This window comes from Platichthys flesus, chromosome 18 (genome assembly GCF_949316205.1).
Source record: "Platichthys flesus chromosome 18, fPlaFle2.1, whole genome shotgun sequence".
Classification (NCBI taxonomy): Eukaryota; Metazoa; Chordata; class Actinopteri; order Pleuronectiformes; family Pleuronectidae; genus Platichthys; species Platichthys flesus.
In genome coordinates, this window is record NC_084962.1 from 15,818,419 (window position 1) to 15,836,402 (window position 17,984).

At 43.2% G+C, this 17,984-nt stretch overlaps 1 protein-coding gene across 1 annotated transcript in view; it reads right to left on the bottom strand.

Annotated features, from left to right (window-relative positions):
• Window positions 1–9,664: 9,664 nt before the first annotated feature.
• The window catches only part of kcnk3a (potassium channel, subfamily K, member 3a), a 29,880-nt gene continuing 21,560 nt past the window's right edge, over window positions 9,665–17,984 (bottom strand). The window contains exon 2 of the mRNA XM_062411489.1: window positions 9,665–12,040. Coding sequence (XP_062267473.1) covers window positions 11,127–12,040 — 914 coding nt within the window. The 3' untranslated portion in view covers window positions 9,665–11,126. The remainder of the gene's footprint in view (window positions 12,041–17,984) is intronic.

Below are 17,984 nucleotides of genomic sequence, written 5' to 3' on the forward strand. Positions count from 1 at the left end.
TTGAGGCTTTGAGCAAATGCACACACTGTACATTCATCTGGCTCGAGTCTGCAGTGCTTATGTAATGTAAATGCTCATCTCACACGTGCCCCACGCTTTTCAAGAGATTACCCCTGAGGTCAGTGGAGATCTGCAGCCGTATTGATTAAGAGCAAATAAGTTAATTAGCCGTTAAGATCAGCAGGAGCAGTGGCTGTGCAACGAAGGCAAACAGGAGCAAAGCATTTTCATGTCAACAAAAACAGATATGAAATAGAATGATGACATAAAATTGCCTTATTTTTGACGATATTTAACTGATTAATTGTTGTTTTTATTTAGGGTTCTTAAACCAAAATGTACTTTGTTGCCAGATTTTCTCTCAATCTAAAGCCGTAACCCAGTGTCGAACAAATAGTTGAAATAGGTGATGATGATGAGGAGGGGGCAAAAGGGACCTGGGGGAGGAAGGCTAATGGCATTGAATTGTCTCGTGTAGTTGATTATAGAATTTAAGGGGATATTCATAAAAATATTCCTTGCTGTGGACCAGGTTGTTTCGGGGGCCCCTCTCAGCTTGGGACCCCAAACAAATGCCCTGCATGGTGATGATGATGGGTAGCAGTCACACTTGTACTTAGAGGAGTTATGGAAAAGTAAGACAACACAATGTATGCGATATTTATTTTCCAATTCCTGTCCCAGTAGATTAATGCTTCTGATCCTGGCATTCATTGTATAGCCTTTAAACAAAGCTGCAGCCACGAGAGTGAGATGTAAACACGAGCCGGCAAAAAAGTTCTTCGAGTGCAATAGTGACTGTCGGGCTGAGAATGTTCAGGATGTTATGACGTGGACAACTCTTAACCTTTAGAAAACACCTCAGCAGTCAATTTGAATTGAATCCTCGTAATAACTGTTATTTCCAATGCAATGACGCCTCTTCGCTGGGCGCAGGGTACGTTCACACGGAGCTGGAAAGAACACGAGTCGGAGAACGTCACAGCTAACGTGGGAGACACACAGTGAGGGGAGGAGGGAGTGCAGTGGGAGGAAACGTGTGGCGTAACTCATGGAAAGGTTACGGCACACTTCGTCTAAAGGTCAGACCTCTTCATCTCTGTAAATTAGGCACAATACTGTAGAGACTTAGCCACATACTGCTTTTATTACTAGCAGTGTTGGATGAAGGAGACGTCTTGAGTTGTTCGTTGTTGTTAGCTAATTATTAAAACCAATCGTCGATTATTAGTTAAGAAGAAAATGACCCTAAACGGGGAAAACAGTCCCGCTTTATTTTCAGGCGACCTCTAGTGGCCGTATTAATTGCGATTTAGGAATTTGTCATATGATATTGTTTCCATGATGAAAACTGCTCAGCTAGCGACTAATTACATGCAGGGTTGATAATCTATACTGCAGCCAGCCACCAGGGGGAGATTGAGCTGTTCTGGCTTCACTACTGGGATATGTCATCCATCTTTAAGTCGGGTAACAAGTTCATTCAGGTTGTTGCACTTCAACGAATACGAAATAACTCTTCTTTTATTCTTTTAACATTTTAACTGTTTATTCATGTAAAATATTTCAGCCGATTATCAAGTTAACAATTATCAACTTATCATCAATGTAAACACAGAATTTTAAAGTTTAAAGACAATTTCACGGTTAATATAAACATACTAAACATAAGCATCACAACAGTTTTTTTTTTTCTTTAAATCCTATTTGGCTGTTTATTTATCTCCTTAACACAAGTATGTGGCAGTTCTCCACATACCAGTCACTGAAGTATGTTGGGAATGTCTTCTCCCGGGTGTCGTTAGTTAAACATGTCATTTATATAAAAGTAACAACCCGAACAAGTCGGTTGTTTGGTTTGTGTGATCAGATGTTTACTGTCGTCCTGTGGCTGCAGCGAAACCTTCCCCCTTTAAAAGAGAACAGCTCAGAATTACTTGCACTGTTTGTATATATATAGATTTACTGCAGTGAAATGTATTGCACAAGCTTTTAATGCCAGAATATAACAAACAGAAGCTGAGAAGACACTGAGCAAGACTTCCAGTCGGAGCTGCTCCTTTGATTTTTGTTTTTCAAGTCTGTAAATCTCACGAGTCAGATTAAGACAGGAGTTGAGTTAAATCAGGATTTCACAATCTGACTCACTCACTGAGTCCGTTTTCAAAATCCAAATGATTATGATATTGTTCTACATTGTTCCATGACGGAGCAGGGGCTCGCTGCGGAACGACTGAGGCCAGTAACCCACGTCCATATTTGGCCACAGAGACATGCAGACACATCCTCTTTGTGTGAGGCTGAAACCAGTGCAGATTGTTGGACTGGAGATCTGCCTCAGCATGGAGCTGGAGGGTTCCACAGAAAATCAGAACTGGTTCTATCGTCTCATGGAATGGGAATCGGTTAAAAATGGAATTAAATGTAGAAATATCGAATGAAAATCTCTGCAGGAAAGTAAAAAGTCACAACATCTAAATTAACTGTGTGCTTGTTCATAGAACTGACAGCTGGGACCTTCTGTTTTGCAGAAACTTTATTGCTGACTTTGCAAAAATCGGAAAACAAAACGCTGCATTATGCTATGCATTAAAAAAAATATGACAAAACCTCTGACGCAGACGATGCTGACCTGTGACCCCCTGTCTCCCCCGTCCACTCGTCTCCTCTCTGACTATGGTCCACTGTATCAGCAACACACCAGGACAGTTTGTCGTGATTAGGCCTCGGCCGCTGAGGGCTGTCACCGCTTACGCAACCGCTCTCCAGTGGCGCTCAGTGTGCGAGCGGAGCAGGAAGCGGTGGTAAGTCCCCACGTGGCACAAAGAGGAGGCCGCCGAACACATGTGGCTTCGGGGGGGAATTAAGCATCTCGCCCCTCGGAGAGATTCCACAAGAGGAGGATTGAAATGTTAAGTACTCCCAAGACAGAAAAAGCGAATCCAGCTTCCAGATCAGCACCTGGGGCCGCACTCTCTTTGTTTGTCCTTCTCTCTCCTGAGTCCACGCAAGAATCCAGAAGAGTGGTATTAGTGAAGTTTGCATGAATTAAATAAAGACGTAAGAGCTTTTTAATGAGCCGCTTCTAAGAGACACCAGCAAATCACTGGAATCCTCCGCCTGCACGGAAATACAGCCTGATCCACTGTAGATCTTAAATGTTTGATTTACACATGTGCTTCTCCAGTTTAGACTTGTTCAAGTGCACTGTTTGCTCTCAATTGTTAGGAAGAAGTGCTGTGATAGACTTTCTACACTTAAAAAAAACTGTTAATAAGAACCACATTTTTGTGCTTTGTCTTTTTCTGAGGGGTTCAGGGTTTTTCGCAGAATTCAAATTGATTATCTTTGCAGTGTTGGGATGATGATCGTAGGTTTTGAGCGCAGGTACAACAACATCCCTCGACATCCGTCCTGAGCCCACGCCACCTCCTGAGCTGTTGATCTGGCACATGGGGCGTGGATGGATTTCATACCAATCCCTTCAGCTCATATATATCTGGGCAGATTATCTAACCATCGGAGGGCTTCACCGCATGGCTGGGGGTGTGCGGAGGGGGGACGGGTGGGGTGGGCCAGTACGGAGGGCCTGGCAATTTTTTTCCCGCGGATCTTCTTGGAGGACACCTAATCACAAGTGACACGGGAGCAGCACTGCCGACTTGACGCTAATCCATGCTGAAGTCAGAAACATTTCCAAGGGTCTCAGCAGTTCTTTCTGGATAAAAGGGCACAATTGAAATTATGCCACGGAGGCTGTGATGTGATACAGCACTTCTCTCAATTTACACTCACACACACACGTGCACACACACACACACACACACACACACACACACACAAGGAGTGAAGACGACTGTGGAGCTTTCAGACAGCAGCCAGCAGATTGTGTCTGAGGCCTCTCCCGGTTGTTCTGGCACGTGCTGCCCCACTTGGCTTTGTTGGGAATGTGTTTTCCCGTCCTTTTGCTCCACGAGTCCACACGCTGCTCTGATCAGAGTCTCCCGGACGCACATATCGTCCTTTTCCTCACCTCGGTCTATATTTAAAACATATAATAACAAGACCCGTGGTGAGGATGTTCAAAAAAAATATGATGATCTGATTTTTGGGGCTGTCAAAGCAGAGCTGAGGTTCCAAGGTTGACATGTGACTGAGCTCCCCCCCGAAGCTCTGTCTCCTCTTTTGAACGAGTGTGTTGCTGTCTCACGATTTGAACTCGACGCACAGTGACAAAGAAGAACGGAAAAAAAGTGTCTCAGATTGAAACGTTTAGACGGATGGGATTAAGATGGGAATGGAAATGGAGATATAATGGATCGTTTCCTTTAGGTGACAGTTGTGGGTTAAGCCCTGAGAGTCCGGACCAGGGTTCTTATGACAGTGTTTATAGGGATCTGGTTAGTTCTGGTGTCACATTGTAATACAAACAACACATTAGTCTTTTACGTTTGAGTGAAAGCCTCTATATTAACATTAAAGTGTTACAACCAGCAATATTAAGAAATCACTGGAGACGAAGAGTACGACTAATCCTGCAAGATTCTTCTGCTTCATGCTCTTCTTCTATTGTTCAATGCTGCTTGGGCTTCCTGCCATTATCCATAAAAAGGAGTTTTCACACTTCTAATGAACAAAACCATGCTTTAGTTTGATTCAGATTCAATTTGGGTCCATTTTAATTTGGTTCAGACTTAACTGAAAAGTCAGGAGGTTCGAGGAAAACAAGGAGAGAGAGTGACGTCAGGCCTCCTGCTGTTAACTCCTGCTCTGAGGCGGCTCTGCAGGAGCAGCTCGTGGCTTTTTGATGTCTGATGCCTGTAAATCTCTTTTGATTGCACCGCTGCAGAGCTGCTCTATCAAATCAACCTGGCAAAACCCCATTAGGCCTGTGTCCTGACCTCAGCCCCCAGACGCACCAGTGATCTAACACCAGATATGCCCCAACAGGTCTCACATGGGACTCCACATGAAGGCCTCTCCCTCTCTCTCTCTATCTATCTATATATATATATATATATATATATTATATACAGTATATAATTTTCCACTGTTTATTCAATTTTTCTTCGCCAGGTTCGGTGTTTAGACAAAGGACCTCTCACTTGGCCCAGACGGCAGCAGCACGTTCTCAGGGAGAGAAATAACACGGTTCAGTATAAATAAAAGATTATTGAACAAGGAGAAAAAAGAGAGCAGGGGATGGAGGGAGAGCGACAAGAGAGGAGCAGAGCACACACACACACACAGACACACGCACACACACATAGACAGACACACACGCACACCTGCACACACACACGCAGCTTCAACAGTTTATTTTCTTGGTCTCTGGAGTGTACACACATTTTCAGACTTTTGAGGGATTTAAATAATTTGCAGTTGCACAGATTTGCTGTTCTTCGGGAGTTTCCAGCACGACCACACTGACTCTGTGGGCTGATATGAAACCAGCCAGTGAGCTGCACAAACTCACATAACCCCAGAAGAACAACTTTGTCTCTATCAACATGTCTCGATGAGGCTGATTGGGACCAAGGTCTGTCATCGATTATTGTTGGAATTTATGGTGGTTGGCTTCATTGTGACAATTTTCCTAGTTCAGGTTGTGTATTAGTTGGATTTATTTGTGTTATTTCAGAGCTTTTATACAATTGGACAGTTTCTAGGCTAAGCTAACCTCTTCGATTTTCTAGTAGCTGAATTATATTCACATGTTTTAGCAAAAAGACAAGAGCGACTTACATAAAATGAACTTCTTATAGTCACAAAAAGATAAAATATAACTTGTGACATCTTGTGTGAACTTTGATTTATCAAACTCCTACAAAATAAATGTCACCTGTTCACCCTTGTTCATATTTTCACTGTAGCACATCAGTGTTTTGGCCCTGACAACCAGTAACACGGCTGTCGGCCTGATTCTGCATGTTTTCCATCTGGCTGGTGTTTCCGCTCGTTCTCTTCTCAGCCGATCAGAGGAACCTCTCGGCGAGTGCCCACAGCCTGTTTGGCCACAAAGCCGGGGCTTGTGTCTGAAGCCACGCATGTGGAATGATCACAGATGATACGGGAGATGGAGGGTGGTGGAGGAGGGGTACTGTACCAGAGTCAATGGCAGCAGAGCTGGAGGTCACAGTTATGCAACACCACTAATGTCAGACCGCCCCTGTTGCTAGATGACATTTTCCCTTTAGTTCAAATAATCACATTAGAGGCGCTCGGAACCGGATGTCCGCTTAATTCAGGTGTAAAACGGAGACGGAGAAAGGTCCATTTCCTCTGTATTCATGCAGGTCTTCTAAAATGATACGGACGCAAGAGACGAAAGAGGCAGTGCCGCCGGAAATCGAAATTTCAACAATGGCGGAACTTTCTGAGAACAGGGGCACGTGAACAAACTTTCTAAGAGCTACATTAGCCCGACATCCGCCACCGTCGCCATGTTGTCAGAAACCTACAGACTCTGCACTGCCCTCTAGTGGATGTTTGCTTAACAACAACAACAATGTGAAGAACACCTGCGTACGGAACGGCTACCTTGAAATCTCTTTCTTACATTAAGGCAACATAAATGAGACTTCACACCCTGTTTTATTTAATTACGTTTTTAAATCATATTTCGGTTACATAAATCCTCTTCTTGTTCTTCGTAATAAAACTTAAAATCGTATCACTGCCACCACCAGTCAAGTGGATGAGCAGGAAATGGAAATAAAAAAATGTCGGTGCTATTTGGACCAAGAAGAGATACATATGCACTTAAGGGGCCCGGAAGTGCTCTTGCGCTTGCGCCGGCCTTTACTCAGAGCTCAAGGCAACAAGGTATTCTGTAATCTGTATGTGGGCAGGAAGGATCATACTTGAAACTTGACAACAACGATGTGAAATAATGATCATAAACTGGTCCATTGCAATCTCTTGTAAATGTGTTTATGTGAGAAAAAAAACAACAAAAATAATAAAATATAAAAAACCACAACCCACCAGTCAAAGAGAAATTATGAAAACATAGAAAGACAAACAGAGAAAGTCCCATTTCAAAAGACGGGGATTGAGTCGTGCAGGTTTATTTGATGGCTGTCGTCTTGTTTATTTCTCTCCCTTGTGTGGGAACCATTAGTGTGTTTCTTTGCTGTCAATCCCACATGGAAGCAGAAGATAAAGTGGCTTAGTGCTCAAAAGATCAAATACCACACACTGACAGACGGCAAAGTGTGCAATATGTAATGCTTACGACACAATAATAGACAAAAATACACAACCTCCCGCTTCTTCCTTCAGGAGAGATGGTTTTCAGCGCCTAAAGAGACATTTCCCCTCTTATGTGATTAACAGCAGAGAGTCGAGCCGCCCGTTAATGGCGTAACCGCCTCGTGAGATAAAGGGCCGGACGTATTTTCAGTTTCCTGTTGCGCTGGGATCGAGATGTTAGTGGAACTGAATACTGGACGTTCAGAGGTGGAGGCTCTGAAAAGATTAGAAACCCATCAGCCGCTAAACAACCGGCGTCATCCTCTCCACTTATTCCCTGTGAATATGCTCCACTGCCTCTGAAAAGAAACTCATCCCAGAGATTATACTGGCATATAATGTGCGCGTGTTTGACAAGTCTCCATGTCTCAGGGGGAAAAAGAGCAACAGGAGAAAAGCGCACGAGGGAAACGCGGAGTTGTGTGTTTGTAAATGGTGATTGTGCATCATTTTCTCTAAGAGGGAAAAAACGATTCAAAGGAAAATACTGAGAAATCACACGTTTAAAAGCACAAACGCCTGAAAGGTTTTAAAAAAATGGCCTTTCGTTTATGAAGGGTGTCGTGTTTGTTTTGCTGCCAGATGCTTTTAGCCCTCTTGTTAACTCACAAACACTTACGTTGCCTCTTCCCCCCCCGAAATCGATGCCTTGATTTGACAGCTGATTCCTCAGTATCATATGGATTTTCCACTTTAATGAGACAAGGTGGGGATTAGTCTTTCCAGCTGGTTTCTACAGGAAAGTTTTTTGTTTTTTGTTTAATCTGTAATGACACTGTTACATCACCATATAATTGTTTCACTCATCTCTATACTCTAAGAATGTAGTTGCATGGGCCTTACTGGGACCTCATTTAAGAAAACGGCTAATATATATGTATGCTATATGTCTTTTTCTATTTTATCTGGTCATTAACATTTTCTGGTGGTGAAATAGGTTCAGAAAACCGAACGAATGTGTTAATACAAACATCCCTTCAAACTGTCCTCAGTTCAGTTTGTCCTGCTCGGCCGTTCAAGCATGAAGAACTGCAGCCTGTCAGATGTCGTTTGTGTCTCAAAACCCACGAGTCCTCACAGCTTTCACGTCATTTACTGTAGTTTGACCGGATTACACTCACAGTCCCAAAGAAGTGCTCGGCAGGAGTTTTTTATTTTTTTAATGACAGGGGCTGAGATTGACATTTCAGAAGCGTGTGAATGACATTCAGCTAAATGTAACCGAACTTATCACATCAGAGATTAAATTAACCGACAAAAACGTGTCTGATCGTGGCTGCAGCTGTCGAGGACTCAGAGGACAGGATGTTCTCAGCTACAGTTTCAGGGCATTCGGGGAGGGGTCAGTATTGGGAATGGAAAAACATCAAAAATACATAGAGTGAGTTTTCAGCCTGTTTCTGACATTTATGTTTGCACTAAAATATTTAGCCCGAGAACAAGTAGTCGTAGGATAACAAAAATTTAATGCAGAGGTTTGAGTAATCAAGCTGTTCAGTAGCTGTTCAGCAGTATTGATTATCAATCCTCCAATATGAGTAGTATCTATGCAGTGGCAATATACATTATTTGATTTTAATTGTAATTAACTGTTATAAAAAAAGTAATTTGTATGAAATAAGTTGATATGGGCTCAGATTTAGATCAGTGGCATCCTTGCTCATATGTTTACAATTAATCATATTTCCTCATTTTAAAATATTGCAATCAAGTAAAGTAGATAGTTAATAAATAAGGTTATTATTGACCATCTTGCCAACAGTTGTAAGTGAAAGTATGAGGTGTGAAATTGGTAATATGATGGAGAATGCACTTTATAAAGAAAAGAGCAAAGGGCCAAGAACGCCTCCATGAGGAACTCAATCATCAATATCATGCAATCGTAAAATAATGACCCAACCTAAAAATGTCTTTCTGTAAGACACAAACAAATCCACACAGCACTTCCCAGTCTCAGATCATTGATTAATATTTAATTTACACTCGTTCAGTAAACACCGCAGAGTACAAAGATGACATGTAACAAAGGACACCGAGATGTCGAGTGTTCGTCTGGGAACGTTTTTGTTCTTCTGAAGTGAAGCGGAAGACTTTGCAGTCTGCAGATTTAAGACTGTGACAGATTTTTTATAAATGTCATAACACTTAAAGTCAGACTCATCACAACTTTGGTTATGTAACGAGGCGTCGAGACCTGGCTGTGAAGTTCTCCCTGATGAAAGCAGTGCTGACAGTGTGATGTTATCTGAAAGAATTGATGTAAACAGGCCAGGTCACATTTTCAGTGGACGTTTTTACACTTAAAATTACTGTAATTAATTTACTGATTTATGCAGAACATTTTTTTTTATTATAGAGCAGGAGCTTGTGTTTCAGGGGAACATGAAACAAAAAGCGGGCACAAAAAAGAAAATTCATTAGTCAATACTTTTAAATCATACTTTATTATTGTCAAAGAAAAAAACAAAACATGCTTTGAATGTAGCCACACTGACTGAAGTCCCTCTGTTGATTAATGAGAGAGGCTGAACAATATTAACACGCGTATTGCAGTTAATCAGAATGTTCCAGTAGAAAAGAAAAGACGGAAATCCGATCTGAGACATCATCAAATAAAATAAACCAAAAAATGAAACAATGATTATGTAAGATTCGCAGTCAGAGGACTTAAACATGAAGAGAACACACACTGCATAAAGACCTCTGTTTGCTGAATCAAGTGTGTTATTTGGGGTTGGAGAAAACACACGCTCCCCCGTAAGTGCATGAGGTGCAAACTCTGTACTGCTACTCTGAAGCACTCACAGCAACACAGAGGAATATGTCGGGTATCAGAAGAATGAATTAATAAGGGCAGATCATTTCCATAACAAAACATAGAGTACTTACGTTAAAAAAATAGAATAAAATAGTGCACTGAGTTCCAGTGTCCTAAAGCCTTTACAACAGTCTTCTAAGGTGCCGCAGTGAGTGAGATATGATCTTCTACTATCTACAGAGTGAGCTTACACGCTCCAACAGATATAGTTCTATATGAAAATGTAAGACAAGCAACAGGTGAAGAAACTATGAAAAAGAAATTCATAGCGATTTGTACGAAATACAAAGAGGTGGGCTGTGACCCATTCTTGAGCTTTGAAACCATTCCTGCTCATTCTCAATCAAAACTGTCATTGGGATGCATGTAGTGTGAATCTTTTTCTAGTGGAAGGAAAATACATGAAGCGGATGAACAACATTTGGCTTGAATCTTTAGCTACAGACACACAGGAGAAGACACCGTGATTACTCTTGAAAAGTTTCACTGAAAAAATAGGCTTTCTACAAGTGAGGTGTCCAAATATATACACATTTTGAAGTGAGGATATTTCTTACAACCCTAAGATTCCCTCTAAGAAGACTTTTTTGAAAAAAGTGGACTTTGTGTGACTAAAGAAAATATTTCTTAGCGGGGCTTCACATACAGTTAACACCCAGTCCCTCTTAAAAACATTGTTTCACAGTGTATTTTGTCCCTTTGTCGAAATAGAGTATGTTAGAGTTCCGAGGTGGAGAAAGAACCCTTCTCCTTGTCCTCTAACAGAAAGAGTTCCAAAGTTTGAATGCTTCTCGATCGACCATTAGCATAATATCTCAGGAACAACGTTGTCCTAACTGGTTTGTGCTTTTGCTAATGGAAGTTGAAAACACGGCTGGAGCTTCAGTGCCAGAAAGAAGCAAACATGAGGAGCACTGCGTTTCCTCTGGGCCGGAGTTGTGCGCCCCGATGTCCACAGCTAATCTAATGCCACGTCAGGAGGGCCTCCCCCCCCCCCCTCTCCACATGGTAGACTCGAGTGGAGCTTGACCTTGGAGCATGAACTCCTCTGGGCTTAGATGGAGCTTCTACGTTTATTGAGTCTTCTGTAGGTATTGATGCTGTGCAGACCAGTGGAAACGGAGCTGATGCCCGAGTGACGCTGCAGGCTGCACACGCATCCATTCGAGTGGAGGGGGTTGGAAAAGTTCTCTCCCTGCTCCATGTAGGTGTCCGAGGTGGAGAGGTCCCGTGAGATGATCATGGGTATGGAGTATTGCAGTTTTTCCCTGCTCTTGTACCACAGGCAGGAGCACATGGACTGGAAGTGGAGCACCTCAGCGTACACGTTACGCAGGCCCCGGCTCGCTGGTCCGTTGCCCCCCGCCCCGCTCCCTCCACCGCATCCAGACGGCGTGGAGGAGGAGGAGGCCGGGTCGGCCGAGCAGTGGATGTGTCCGCCCGCCTGCCCGTTGTGAGCGAGGAGCGCCCTCTGCTCTGCGTCCCGCTTCTCGTCCTCGGCGTTCATGGTCATGAAGCGCAGCACTGCCAGGTTGAGGAAGGCTCCGATCACAGCCAGACCAGTCAGGATGTAGATGAAGCTGAAGGCCACGTACTCGGGCTTGTTCTGCAGAGCGTGCTCGTTCTGCAGCGCCACATAGTCCCCGAAGCCGATGGTGGTGAGCGTGATGAAGCAGTAGTAGAAGGCATGAAAGAAGCTCCAGCCCTCAAAGTGGGAGAAGGCCAGTGCCCCGGCGCACAATGTGCTCATGCAAGATATGAAACCGATGATCACCATGTTGACCATGGACACCTCCGTGTGCCTCATGCCCACGCACTTCTTCAGGCGGTGGAGCAGGTACCTGACAAAGGTGTTGATCCGCTCGCCCACGCTCTGGAACATGACCAGGGTGAGCGGGATGCCCAGGAGGGCGTAGAGCATGCAGAACACCTTCCCTCCATCTGTGCTGGGGGCTGCATGGCCGTATCCTGAGGGACAGAGGGAGAAAGGAGCAGGTTTACTAGGGCAGAACTAATTAAATCTACAGTGCAGGGGACAGGGGTCTGAGAGGAGGAGGCTGCAGGCTGGGGAGATTGTCAAACCTGGAGCAGACAGATATAAATGATTTGTATTCTTTGAGCAGCACTTCTGATAAATTCAAAGACTCTTCATTTCACGGCGCCAGAATGCAATTGGAATTGAGAATGCACAGTGGTGTGGCAGGAATAGCAAAGTACTGATGTCGTGTAAGGGAGAGGGAGTTTGAATTATTCATTGACAATTTGTCTCTGTGTGCAGTGGCTTCAGCTAATGAGTGCATTTGCACCTAATTAGCCCTCTACATTATTCCAGATCAAATAAACAGAGCACCATAGGGTGTCCTGCAGCCCTTTGGATCTTCAGATTATAAGACCCCCACAGCAGAATAGCACAAAGTCAGCGGGGCAGTTTGTGTGCGCTCCACTGAGTCTTTGGAAGAGTCCAAAAAAAACAAGAATAGAAAAAGATGAAACATTTTGCAGCAACAAATAAGTTCATTAAGAAACTTCACGTCAAAGGTTGGAGGATTAACTTTCCTTTTAATTAACTCTCCATTAAAAGATGTTGTGTGAGTGAAATTGGATAACACCAGCCGGTGTGAGATGAGGCATGACTCACAGAGGGATTCTGTATGCACGGTACACAGCTCATGAATTTCAGGACAGATTTGATTGTCCTTCCGGCACATTTCAGGGTACGCATCACCCTTTTTGTCTCATAATGTCCGTCTCTCGCTCCCATTGTCCCACAGGAGACGAGGCCGTCGCACGTGGCATCATTACTGCCTGACAGAAATTTAACCACAAGTGGACCTGTTGCACACGGGAGGGCGGGGAGATGATGTCCCCGCTAACAATGGGATCAGCAAATGGAAAAAGGTTGGACAATAGTGAGAATGTAATTACTCCCGGGGCTGATTTAATTCTTTGGGGTCGGGTTTTATTGTCACACTGATCTGTGCGGTTGAATCACATGTCGCTCAGCTGCCAAGTCTGTTTAAAGCTTAACCAGCTGTGCTGCTATTACTGTTTGTGTTGGTGGACGGAATAAATTGTGCTTTTGATTAGTACTTTGTTGTGATTAGGGGGCACAGTCAATACACAGTTAATCTTACCAGAGATCCTTGTTCCCTGGTCCAATGATGACCTTGAATTTGACCTTGGTATCGAGCATTCTTTTGTATAATATAATTTCCACAGTTTCCCAGTTAGGTTTCAAGTATTTTGTTATTTAAACAAATTCTAAACTGGATTATTTGAATATGTAATTTTTCAAGTCTGGGTTTAAGTTGGTTTTGTCGAATAAGCTTTTATACGATTAAAACCTGGAGCACATTAAACAATTAACTCCCTATATAAATAGTTGGGATAGCTACAACTATTTGCCTTCAGCTATTTCCACTACTGATCCATCATTTCAACATTAGCACAGTGTCCCTGCCTGTTTTGTTAATACTTGAGGTGAATGTAATGGCAAAAATAAACTGCTGACATATGGTTAAATGGTGGAATGTAAAATTGAAGCTATTAATTAGATCATTTAATTTCATAATTCAATTATTACTTTGATGATTTACTGTGTGTTTCTATCACATTTAGCTACTTTCAACTGTTTAACTAACAGTCATCCGTGTTTTCTTACTTTAGCTGATCTTTAGCGATGTGTCCGTTATGCTAGCTATTTCTTCGCACATTAAATATAATGCCTAATGTGATTTCATGCCTCTTGCAGCTTGTTGAAACTTTCTGCTGTGACAGTATGGTCAACTCTCACAACATGAGTCAGTTCCTGTTGACATTTATTATGACTGAACACCAGCTTGGTTTTTCCTCCAGTGGCTTCTGGTTATCAAAAATGCATAAGAGATGGCCAGTCTGTTGCAGCGCAGGTCTGTGAATAACAATGAGTTCTACTCAGCCACTGTGAGCATATTGAAATCAGAACTTTCTGAGGAAAAGTTCCATTATACGATCCATTTCCAGAGGTTGAGAATGAGAAGGTCAAATTTATTCTGCTTGCTATTGTTTAAATAATTTATTGGGTCTATGTTCCCCTCCAGCAGTGCTGCATTAGAAAAATACTGTGAGCATCTTGTTTTGTCACCTCTTAAAATATTCAGTGTCAATGAGAAAGTCAACGATATGTTCAGATTTACCCAAAGGTGCTTAGCTCTGCAGCTGTGGGTGCAAAAGAAAAGGTAGACGCTCTTATTAACCATTCAGTGCAGAGTGAGTGGGACAGTGTGTTCAGGTGAAAGCACAGGCCTGTCGGGAGCTGTCGGCACGGGGGGGGGGCAGCTTATCGGGACGCGGGGACGACCGGAGTGACAGCGGCGCTCGTCACCAGCAGACACGATGGCCCGAGGCGACAAGGCCGGCCGTCCTGCTGCTGTGCTAGGGAAGCGAAGTGGCCTACATGACATCACCCCCCCCCCCCCAAACGTCTCCCGCTCCTCCCCACCAACAGTGACAAAGTTATCATGAGAGACAGGACGACTCCGCGGCTCGTCCTGGCACGCGGTGGGGGGGAGACCACGAGGGCCACTTGCTCTGTTTACATGAATTACTGTCATTGTCACTGGCGGAGGGAAAGTGCAGCCTGAAAGGTGAAAGAACGATGGAGGTTTGATGGACATCTGAGGAGCCCCAGACTCTCCGGGGCTGAAGCTTCCGTATCGAACACATTTTGGTTTCAAAAGAGGGAATCTTATCATGAGGGAGTGGCTGCGACCATGTTGCACATATTTCATTGGGGAGACCGGGAAAATCTGAGAGGAGACATCTGGGAAATTACAGTCCTGGTTATTTTTTCTTCTCTCAGAGAAAACAGTAATTCCCTTAAAATTAGTGCAGATTGTCGACGCGTGTGAGGACGGTTGCAGCACATAAAAGCCAAATCAAAGACTTCTCCGCAGCCCGAGAATGATTGTCTCATAACCTAATTTCTGTAATTATCATGTAAAAGAAAATATGAAAATTGCATAACATTGAAAGGAGATAAGAGCCTTTAAAAGCCTAACAAGCAGGGGATGGCTTATAAATGTCAGCTGAACACAGGTGCACCGTTCTCCGAGCTCTCATTCCCTCCTCACTGCTGCCTCTCATTACCGAACCTTCATTTAGAGCCAATCATTTAGGCTAATGCCTCCAGCAACAGGCTGGTCCTAATTTAAATGCTTCAAAACAAATCATTTCATAGACAGGGCAAATATTCCTGTACGATATCTTCCCCATTCCTAAACATTTAGTCACTCAGAGAATTCATTTCCCTGGGTCTGTAACATGTTCTTCTTTTTTTTTTAACCCTCTAATTCATTTCTCATGTTTTAATCCTCCCATACTCATTTAAGCAGATGGGCTCGCCTGCAGCTTTATTCAGTGCCGTGCCATATGAACCCTCGCTCAGTTTGTCAAAGGAAACGTCAGATATCCTTTTACGCAGCTCGCCTGGAGCAACGCAAATCACCGGTGCTCGCTGTACCTTCTAGTCCTGAATGCTAGTTTATCTGAATGCAGGTCCTTGCCTTTGTGTGTGTGAGTGTGTGTGTGACTACAATATAACACCACCCGGCTAACAAAGTAGTCTTCATAAGCCTGATTAATTAGGTGCGGGTAAAAAAATAAATAAACACAGGCTTTGAAAGTACATCAAAGGAAGGCATAATGGGGTTAGCAGGGCTCCAGCTCCACGTCACTCAATTACATTTTCATTGATTACCGGGCACAATATGTTCTTGCCATCAAAATGAGAACCAGAACCCGTTCATCAAGCCCATCGCCTCACCTTAACGAGGAAAGGATTTTCTAGATTTTTATTTTTGTATCTTGAATTGTGTGTGTCATGTGCTGTCTGTCCATCTATCTATCTATCTATCTATCTATCTATCTATCTATCTATCTATCTATCTATCTATCTATCTATCTATCTATCTATCTATCTATCTATCTATCTATTTATCTATCTATCTATCTATCTATCTATCTATCTATCTTTCTATCTATCCATCTATCTATCAGGATTTTAGTTTGGAAAAAAAAGAAGAAGCTCCAAGCCAAACACGTGACACAAATGTCCACAATACATAGAACAAAACAAAACCACCAGAGGGGAAAATATATGTTTTCAGGAGCCGGGGATGAAATTAAATACAAATGACAGATGCGTACACAAGGGGGAATAAAATGGGGTTATGAAACCTGGCATGTTATGTACACATTACACGTCTGACAGGATGGAAAGTCGCCTCACGGTCTCTGGAGGAGACTTCAGGACGTGCAGGCTCAGTAACAGAGGTGCCGGTGACAGAGCTGCTCTCTCTCTCTATTTCTCTGGGCTTCACTGGAGACTGATGATGTCCTCAGACATCTGTGCTCCTGGAGACTAGTCAGTGCTGCGCTATTTAATACACTCGTCAGTGTGTGTGGTGCAGGGGTTTCACACACAATTTTGTATTATCTTTGCCAGCAGATGATGTATTTGTCTGCGTTTTTTAAGCAACATTACCCGAGAACTACTCAACCAATTTCCACAAAACTTGGCGGAAGGATACGCTGGGGGTCAGGGAGGGACCCATTAAATTTTGGTGCAGATCCCAACTTTTGCGAGATGGGACATATTCCAACATTTTTGAGAATTTCTAAAAATAATAATACTGAGATCTTGATGGAAAGCAAGGCACATTCAGAGGGCTGAAGTCTATGAGTGTGAAATTTGCTGCAGCTGGATTGAGTTTGAGGGACTGCTGGGCCTTGGCGGAGGTTCACACTCCCCTGAGAGCCGTTTGAGTTGAGATATTCTTTAACCCTCCTGTGTACATTCTTCTTCTTTGGCTTTCACTCCATTACAAACTGCTGCCCTCCACCAAAATGGCTTGATTTTAAACTTCAGTGGATTCTTAATCATGTCAAAAAGATCAGATACATCAGAACATTTTTAGTAAAGTGATTTACGTTCACATCAATCTAGCAAATGACAAATAAAAAAAGAAACCTAAACTGCATAAACTTGTTTTCTGTGCTCTTGGTTAAGTCGTCTGGATTACGGCCGTTATATAGTGTCTGGAGGTCAGAGAGATTTGAGTGAGTAAATCAAACTAAAAGCATGAAAGAAAGAGTAGGATTTTAAAAAGAGAGTGGGAACATCTTCCAAATCCCTAGAGTGAGCAACCCTGATGGTAAATAGATTAAAAATACCCACATAGATTAAACACCGGAGGATTTATGTAAAAGATAAGACACACGACTGAGAGGCTTAAGTTTCAATGTAAGTGGTATAGACACCAGAGTGTGATGGACGACGTGACGGCTTCCCGGAAGTGAAGTCAAAGTGTCTTGATTGTCCCCTAGTGGCTGGTTGCAGTATAAGTCATTCTGGGTTATTTAAAGTTTAAAAATGTTAAGATTGACAGCTTTCTCTGACTCGCGATTGGTCGAGTGCATGTCTCGTGGGTCTCTGGCTCGAAATGACGTCTTTGGCACAAGATGGCAGCATTCAAATCAGGGATTATTTGGCTTCATTTCTGAATAGTGGAAGGAATCAGAAGCACGTCATCCATTTTTTATACACAGTCTTTGAGTATACACTATACAGAAAACACAAACTTTTGAAAGTCCCCACATCAGCAGCAGAGAACTGGATGGGAGACTTGTGTGATGACTTACATCTCCCTGGTTGGACGTCACTGTCAGTGTGCATCACCGGAGTGGTCAGTAAACAAATTCCTTGAGCAGAGCCCCACTGAGCCCGGAGGTGTTGCCCTCCATCACAGCATCCAGCCCTATATGGCTGACCTAGTTCTTCAAAATACAGGTGGCCTGAGCAGCCAGCCCTCTGTGACATCACACACATCTCCGTTTACACCGTCAGTACCTCGGCCGCAGATTGGAGAATGTT